Source organism: Sinocyclocheilus grahami, unplaced genomic scaffold, assembly GCF_001515645.1.
Source record: "Sinocyclocheilus grahami isolate Dianchi unplaced genomic scaffold, SAMN03320097.WGS_v1.1 scaffold61.1, whole genome shotgun sequence".
Classification (NCBI taxonomy): Eukaryota; Metazoa; Chordata; class Actinopteri; order Cypriniformes; family Cyprinidae; genus Sinocyclocheilus; species Sinocyclocheilus grahami.
In genome coordinates, this window is record NW_015505240.1 from 3,379,609 (window position 1) to 3,389,138 (window position 9,530).

The window sequence follows — 9,530 nt, forward strand, 5'->3', positions numbered from 1 at the left end:
TATTATTATTTTTTTGTATTAGAGTATTTGTTGTTCTTTTATATTTTCCAGTCTGCTGTACACTAAAATTGGTGGTTGGTGAACATTGATTTTTTTTTTTTTATTGTAAGATTATTGGACTTCATTTTACAAGAAAATACAATTTCAGTCTATCAACTTCAGAATTTCATGTTTAATTCAACGTAACACATCAGAATTTTGCCATTTCTTTGTAATTGTTTGTTAAATTGACTAGCAATTAGTTTCACCACCATTTTTTTTTTTCAGTGTACCAATATATATATATAGTATCGATTCAGTTCATAGTGTCATTATTCAGCTCAATTCACTTCAAGTTTTGTTCTCATCAGTTGAGAACTGGAAAGCTGCTTGCTGGGAAACTTCTCACAATCTCTGGGATGCCAACTGTTAATTGCCAATTTGTCATTTAGCCACACTGTAATGCAAAGCCGCGTGCAGGACATTTATTACAGGAACAGTCGCTTGCAAACTGAGGTTAAAATCCTGGCCACGGGTGCAATGCTGATGGCTCATAGATCAACCCATGTTGGTTCGATACTATAACGTTTGGTAACCCGCCCAGATCTTTAACCACAATTTTGTGCAAGCTGACAGATAAATCCAACAACATCCATCCAACATCACCAAAACCCTCTTCACACTCTCACAAATGTCTGAGAAACGATTAGGCTAAGAATCGGCTTATACACACAGGCCATCAGGAACATCTCACACTCATTTCCAGCTGCCCTTATTCATCCTCCCCAGTCTGCTGTGTCTTAACCTCCACCCGTTATCACAAGCCCCTCGGCGGCCCCCATTACGAGCCCCGCTGGAGCACTTCACATCTGGACGAGTGGAAAATGATTTGGCCTTGCTTATTTTCCCCTCGTTCCGCTGTGAGAGTTAGTGACCTGGCTTCAACTCCACGGATGTCCAACTCGCAAACAAATTTTTGTTTTGAACTGGTTTGTTTTTCCAAGTTATTCATAAACTGTTTATAAATGTTGTTTGAATGATAAACAGTGTAAAAGTAAACTCGCAAACAAATGGTTATTACAAGCTGGTGTTTAAAAAATAATTTCATTCCAAGTGATTCACAAACTGTGTTGGGGAAAGTTACTTTTAAAAGTAATGCATTACAATATTGCATTTCTCCAAAAAGTAACTAATTGTGATACTTAGTTACTTTTTATGGAAAGTAATGCATTACGTTACTTTTGCGTTACTTTTTGTCACCTGAACTGGACTTGCTTATTACATTTTAATAACAAAAATCACAAAAGTTATATTTTTGGCAACTGTAAAGGCCCTTTGACACAAAAAGTGAAATTAATACACCTCAGGCTGAAGGAAGGGCCTCTGCACCTCACTCCAAATTTCTTCCAACATTTGGACAGGAGAGATTTCAGTAAGTTTTAAGGAGTTTGCATTACTTATTTGAAAAAGTATATCAGATACTTTCTTGTAAATTTAAAAGTAATGCGTTACTTGAAAAAAGTAATCTGATTATGCAACTCCTGTTACTTGTAATGTGATACCCCAACACTGTTCACAAACTGTTCATAAATGTTGTTGTAGTGATAAACAATGTAAAGGTGTGCAACGAATGGTTGTTTCAAACTAGTTCTTTTTTATTCTTTTATTCCAAGTGATTCACAAACTGTTTGTAAATGTTGAAATGATAAAACGGTGTAAAAGTAAAGAATAAGAAGCATCAAAGAAGAATAAAATTCAGCGCTTTGAATCCTGGGAACATTTATAAGTCATAACTCAAAAAAAGAATTTTTTTGTTGTACAGTAAGACAAATCATCTGAATGAGCCAATCTACTGCACAGTGATCATGTGATTTTAGCTGAAATGGCATGAGGGCAAAGAACTTCATTGTGTGTTTTAACTCTTCTCTGTGTACAATGTCAATAAACAGTAGGACGTGGGTTTTCCTCAAGCATGTATATTTGCATTTGTGTATGACGGCTCAGCCATGAGGTTTGTTTTTTCTTTATGGTTATAAAGCAACATTGTTATAAAGTGGTTGCCGGCAGCTATGTGCTTGTGGGTTTTTACTGCCGGCATAAAATAACCAGATATCCTCCACTATCTGCATGTTAATGAATCTCTGAAATGAATCCTGTTTGTCTTACAGAAGGAAGTTACCATTATACTAGGGTTGGGAGATGTCTACAAAATTGGCATCGGACGATGTCTACAGTGAAACATCGCGATGGACGATGATGGAGGGAGGGTTGTGCCCGAAGCATGAATCCTTATAAGGGAAAACAGGATTCCTAACACCGTTTCTACACCGGACGCGAGCAGCGCGACAAAATACTATAGAACCACTTATCTATAATAGAGATTTATTATATATAGATCAGTCTATAGAACTCATTATAATCAGTGATGCTGTCTACACTGGATGCGGCGCGACACCACAAATCCCCAGCAGTAAACTGCTGCCGTGTTCTAATTGACACAAATTTCAAATGATTTTCAACGCTCGCTTTGTCTTGTCCAGTGTAGACAGACTTTAGCTGATGCGGCGCAACACGACAACTGTTGTGTCCGGTGTAGACACGGTGTAACGGTTGCCTGTTACATTACAGTACATAAAATTTCACATACCACATAAACTGAATAAGGAGAGATGACTGAGGACGATGGTGAATGATTTGGAGATTCTCAGTACCACTGACAAACATAAAATATGTGGCAAGTACTACCATAGTGCGATCGTGAATCTCAAAAGTGAAAGTGAAACTAAAAGCGATCGTGCATTCAAAAGCACGATGCCTGTTTCAATGCCAGATATAATAGCGGCTCCCTGATGCCAAAATATGTAGTATAATTATATAACTGGGAGGAAAAATATTAAAATATATATTTTCCTCCCATCTCATATTTATTCCCTTCAGGGGTTCCGCCTACACGTCATTTTCTTTCCGAACACGGTATTGGGATGTGGGGGGAATGGGGAATGGGGGGGGGGGATCTATCAGCCATCGGCGATGGACAATGGCATCGTCTATCGGCCCAACCCTAGATTATACACAAATACTAAGAAATGCAAAAATGCAAGGACACATTAAATTGATCAAAAGTGTCAGTCAAAACATTTGTAATGTTACAAAAGATTTCTTTTTTATATAAATGCTGTTCTTTTGAGCTTTCTATTCATCAAAGAATCCTAAAAAAAGGTTTCCACAAAAATATTAAGCAGCACAACTGTTTTCAACATTTATAAGAAATGTTTCTTAAGTAGTAAATCAGCATATTAAAATGATTTCTGAAGGATCATGTGACACTGATGACTGAAGTAATGATGCTGAAAAATCAGCTTTGCATCAGAAATAAACTGCATTTTAAAATGTATTTAAATAAAAACAGTTCTTTTAAATTGTAATAATATTTCACAATATTACTGTTATTTTTGATCAAATAAATGCACCTTTTGTGAGCAAAAGAGACTTCTTTTAAAAACATATCTTACTAACCCCATCTTTTGAATGATATCGCATGTCTTATTGCATTTATATATGTCTAAAATTGGAAATATGTATGTTTGTGCGTTTACACTCACCCTTGTGTCTCCTTCAGGAGCGAGAGGGTCCGTCATCCAGGATCCGAACCGAGACCCGGATGTTTTAATAGTGATTGCATCACTAATGCCAGTCAGCTTACCACACGCTGTAGGACACACAACACACATATTTAGCTACACACATATATAATTGCGCACACACACACAAACTTTCTTACGAGAAGCTTATTGTCACACAAGTTTAATGAGTTTAGAGATTTAATGCTGTAATGTTATGATGAGTCTGTTTCAGTCATAATTACTGTGGTAATCTTATACAGTGGGGAAAAAAAGTATTTAGTCAGCCACCAATTGTGCAAGTTCTCCCACTTAAAAAGATGAGAGAGGCCTGTAATTTTCATCATAGGTATACCTCAACTATGAGAGACAAAATGAGAAAAAAAAATCCAGAAAATCACATTGTAGGATTTTTAAAGAATTAATTGGTAAATTCCTCGGTAAAATAAGTATTTGGTCACCTACAAACAAGCAAGAGTTCTGGCTCTCACAACTGAGCTTCATTATGAGCTTTCATGGCGAAGATAGAGAGAAAAAGTCTTCATTGATAATATAGGAATACAGTTTTTCATGTGTGTGACGGAATATAATATACAGATCAATCGTAAGATAAATATAAAAAATTATGTTTTTGACGTCCTGTGGTGATCGTGAGTAATAACCGTGATGTGCGTGTGTGTGTGTGCCATTCAACACACACACACATGCTTGAGATTAACACACTGAGCTGTAATCTGTTGTCTGGAGGGAGATACAGAACTAAATTATTACGCTACTATCTTTAGACTAAAGCCCTGATTCTCTAATATTGCAGACACCACAGACACGCACCCGCAGAAAAATGCACAACCCTCTCACACAATGTACATGATTACTGATTTATTATTGTCAATATATGCCCTGTAAAAAAATAACTACTAGATTAGAACTAATTATAACTACTAGAACTACTACTGTTACTAGCCATTTCTTTTTTTATTTTAGTACAAACATATGGCATAGTGTTGATTGCCACAAAAATAATTTTAAATAATTTGCTTTTAAAAAAGCAGAAATGGAGGTTACAGCGACGCACTTACAATAGAATTGAATTGGGCCAATTTCTGGAGGATTTACACTAAGATTATAACTTTATAAAAACACTTCTGTTAAAATTCTGTTTGAGTGATCGTGTTACAGTTTTTAGACTTTATTTTTTTACAATGTGTTGTAATTTCTGAAATATGTTAATTTATGTAATTTCTATTCATACTTTTTTCTGTTATTCTCATGTTCATTTTTTTCTATGTGCGGAGAGTCAAAAAAGCATTTCATGTCGTAATATTTGTGTTTGTTGTCATGCCAACAAGTTGTAAAATTGTTCTTTACACACAAAAAAATGATGTAAACGCATATAGTTTACATCATGTGGCTGTAATATTGAAACAGTGAGTATTTTAACTTTTGCAGATTGGCTCCATTCACTTTCATTAAAAGTGTCATCATTTTTTGTGGTGATCAACATGTGCCACGAATTGAGCTTAATTTGTACTGTACCTGGAATTCCAGGACCAGTAAACAATGCTGATCCAGTATCCTGTTTGGAGTAAACAAGTATTTGTTGACTCTGTGTGCGTCTTACCGAGCTTCTGCATGCACGCGCGTAGCCGCTCCTCTAGACTAACCACACGGGAGTGCAGGTCATCGTAGTCGTAGGCTCCCATCTCCTGCTGGAGGAGACCGAGGCTGGACGTCAAGTTCTGCACCTCCTCCTTAAACTGCTGAACCAGCCGCGCGTCTGCTTTGTACTCCTCCAGTACGGGGATCAGCGGACGCAGCTCTGCCATTTTTGCCTTTATGGCCTGCAAATATGTAACGTGGGAGCATTGGAAAGTCTTGCTTACTGTACGTTCTGAAACCTGTCTGAACCCTTGCTACCTACGCCGATTTGAACAATCTTAGGTGTTGAATACTGTTGTGTATACATTAATAATGTGTGTTTGTTCATGTCGGCACTCTTAAAATAAACGTTTCAATGGGTTTTACCCATATCAAAACCATATCTGCCTCAAAGTATGTGGACATCTAAACCATACCAATGTACTTTTAAGTTTAGAACCACTGACATTTACAACGAGTTAAAGGGATAGTTCACCCAAAAATGAAAATTCTGTAATTAATTACTCACCCTCATGTTGTTCCAAACCCGTAAGACCTCCGTTCATCTTCGGAACACAAATTAAGATATTTTTGATGGAATCTGACAGCTCTCTGACCCTCCCATAGACCGCAAGGGTACTACCACGATCAACGTCCAGAACCTTAGCAATCGGTAAAATAATCCATATGACATCAGGGGCTCAACCGTAATATTACGAAGCTACGAGAATACTTTTTGTGCGCAAAGAAAAAAAAAGACTTTATTCAACAATTCGTCTCCTCCGTGTCACCCTAGCGCCATTTTGGAGAGTATCCACTGAACGCAAACAGCATATGTTGTTCTGTGTCAGCTGCACCACATTATTTTTTTTTCTTTTGCGCACAAAAAGTATTCTTGTAGCTTCGTAATATTACGGTTGAACCCCTGATGTCACATGGATTATTTTACCGATCTCCTTGCTACGTTTCTGAACGTTGATCGTGGTAGTACCCTTGCTGTCTATGGGAGGGTCAGAGAGCTGTCAGAATGCATCAAAAATATCTTAATTTGTGTTCCGAAGATGAACGGAGGTCTTACGGGTTTGGAACAACATGAGGGTGAGTAATTAATGACAGAATTTTCATTTTTGGGTGAACTATCCCTTTAAGACCCCTTCACACCAAGGATAAAACTATGACGATAAAGATATTGTTCTAGTTTTAAAAGAATGGCAGAGGCACACCACATTGATAATAATAATGGCACAAAGGAACTATGTCGTTGGAATCACTTTCAGAATGATTTTTTCTAGCTGATGGATGATAAAAAACATTGACAACCAATCAGAATTCACCTGACTTTAAAGAGCTAGAGCATTTAAAGTGGCAGATGACAAAACTTATAATAAACAACGTTATCATATTGTGCAGGTCTGTCTGGTTTTTCCCCACCAGACGGCTTGATAAATCATATTTCTGAACCTCGGTAGAGAAAAAAAAAAAGGCCCCACTCTGCTACAAAATCTTGTTTGCCCTTGTGAAAAAGAAATGTGCTTTTTGTGTTTATTTAAATTAATTGTATGGAAGGTACACTTATAGTTTACATTTTTACTTAGTTTATATTTTTAAAAACTGTACTTATACTCTTATAATGTCAAATTAAAAGTTTCAAAGAACATTTTAAGGCATTATGTTTTAATAATCTTTTGTTGTGCTTTAAAGAAATATGCTGATTTCAATCTGTTGACAAACATACTAAAGCACACGTAAAGTATTAAATTATTGCAATTACTCTAAACATTACATGTCTAAAAACATTACATTCACTTTGTACTTAAGTATTTTCTAAAGTGTATTATTTCCATAATACATGCTCTTTATAAAAGTATGCCAGAAGTGTACTACTTTTTCAAAAGGCGAAGAGACTATATTGGTTGTAGTCTTGATTTTTATGCATCAAGTGATATTGTAGATGAAAATCCTTTAACTAAAAGGTGTCCACATACTTATGTACAGATGCTTAAAAATCCACTTTAACAACAAATGATGCCAATATTTAAGAACTTCTTTTGTTATACAAACTTACATTTTAATATAGCACCTCAAGAACCCTGAGAAATGTTTTTTAAGAAGAGGATTCTTTGCTGAAGTGCTTCAATAAACCATTAAAAACGTTTATTTTTAAGAGTCTATGTTTGTGTGTGTGTGCTTGTAGAGCCAGTGAGAGACCAGAGGCCAAGCTGCAGTAAAACTACTCGTATCCGTATAGAAATGATATATCTACAAACATTTATCGACGAAATCAAGCGCTCTGAACACGGTAAACAATTGGGAAAAGACTTTATTAGTTGTCGTTTAGAATGCAACAGCAGAAAGGGACACATGCTGAAATTACAACTCACATACAACAATGTGATGTTAAGATTAAATTCTTTACTTCAAAAACGCATATTACTTCAAAAACCAAAGACTCATAGTGACAAATAATAAGAGTAATAATAATAACTTAAGCAATACCAGCAAAGATGAGAATAATAATGGTAGTAGTAGTAGTAATAATAGCAATATAGCAATGAAACTAGAAAATGTAGATCATATAAATAAAACGTAACAATTCTTTAGAGGAGCATGCATGAGGAGATCTGATTGGTGGTTGGATAAGGGAGGGGGGAGGAGTGTTTCTTACAGCTAATGTCGAATAGAATATGAGAATCGTGACATAAACAGCATGATTGGCGCCCACTTCAGCCAATCGTGGGTTAGACCTGCCTCTTCTGGCCTCTGGCTCTCCTATCATGTCTTTATAGTTAGCCCTGCAAGCAAGAAACAACACACTCAGCACAGGGAGCTAACTCGCTAACCTAGCTAACACAGTCACACACGCACATCTCATGTACTCGCACACTCCCACTTGTGTTACAAAGTGCAAACAAAAATTATATTTCATGCATGTGTCAGGTAGTATAGTGTGGTTCATGGGATGTTTTGACTGTTATATTATAGAAAAACTGAACTGTGCAGATCCTTTATTTTTTTGCTTTTTTATTATATCTTATTATAATAATACAATCATATTTAATTTTGTATTTTTCTGGTCGCAAGTGTAAAAATAAATGTTTATATTTTTGCACAACAATGCAAATATTGCATTTGACCAAAAGTTGACTAATTGTTTGGATCGAATCAGACAGGTCTGCACATTTCACAAAAATCACACAAGCACACAAGTGTGCATGCAATCTGCAGTTTGCTCGTGTATGAAAGTGTGGAGCGATGTGTGCTTTCATGTGAAATATGCACTGCTTGCATTTAATTGTGTGTTTACCTTGTATTGCTTGGCGATGTTTTGTTTGTGGTTCTCCTCCACCTGTCTGAATTTGGTCTCCAGGCCACGGAGTTGATCTTCCATCTTCACCACGTACTGCAGGTCCCTCTGTGTCCGCTGGTCCAATACTTGGATTGATTGTGTCATGTTTTGCACCTAAAACACACAGGTACCAGATATTTAATATGTTTTGTAAATAAACACATTTCATAAAATTACTATTATTATTATTTGCAAATTGGAAAACTCACATATGTGATTAGGCATATATATATATATATATATATATATATAATTTTTATAATTACACATGACATCCAGTGCCGTAAGTGCATTCATTCAGTTTGCATTAGAACGACTCGAGCGCCCCCGTGTTGTGATCGGCGGTACTGTGATGCAATTACAGTTGTGTAGTCTCATAAATCACTTGTTTAACACCTATTAATCACAGACCTAGACATGACAGCGAGTAGTCGTGACACAGGTAGAGGTGCAAAACACGTCATAGTTAGATGTGCATGAATCGTAATACCAAAAATAACCACATTATATAAATAACCTGGGGAAAACTGGGACTATGTGTCGCGCTTCTTACAACGGTGAATATTTCTAAGGGTAGGTTTGTGATTGTTGTTTTTTTTTTGAAGATATTTTTTGTGTAAGTTCCGGCTACATCAAAGTTTTTTAATAATTATACTGTTATTGCCCATGGAAAAATAGATACAGTTCAGTTTGTACGTTTAACTTTGTCCCCTGCACTCGGGCATTTTGTGAAACTACATGGGGTAAGTTGACACAATGGGAACCTCCTTTTTAAAACTGATTTGAGAATATTTTTTGTTTGATATAAAATAACAAAAATATAGATTGTATGTGACAGTATGCCCCAATAGAAATGTAGCATATATATATATACATGTTTAAAATCCATACTTATTTGTTTTTCCCCTTAAAATATAACCTGAATTTAAAGAACAGAACCTTCTTGG

At 36.1% G+C, this 9,530-nt stretch overlaps 1 protein-coding gene across 2 annotated transcripts in view; it reads right to left on the minus strand.

The window, feature by feature from the left end:
* LOC107584582 (noelin) overlaps positions 1 to 8,693 on the minus strand; it is a 14,355-nt gene extending 5,662 nt beyond the window's left edge. The window contains exons 1-3 of one of the 2 annotated variants that reach the window (XM_016271285.1): positions 8,542 to 8,693; positions 5,221 to 5,440; positions 3,582 to 3,688 (exon numbers count right to left, since the gene is read on the minus strand). In XM_016271285.1, coding sequence (XP_016126771.1) covers positions 3,582 to 3,688; positions 5,221 to 5,440; positions 8,542 to 8,688 — 474 coding nt within the window. In that variant the 5' untranslated portion in view covers positions 8,689 to 8,693. Of the gene's footprint in view, positions 1 to 3,581; positions 3,689 to 5,220; positions 5,441 to 7,841; positions 8,030 to 8,541 lie in introns of those variants that run through there. The other variant, XR_001609155.1, reaches the window with a different exon arrangement.
* Positions 8,694 to 9,530: the final 837 nt, after the last annotated feature.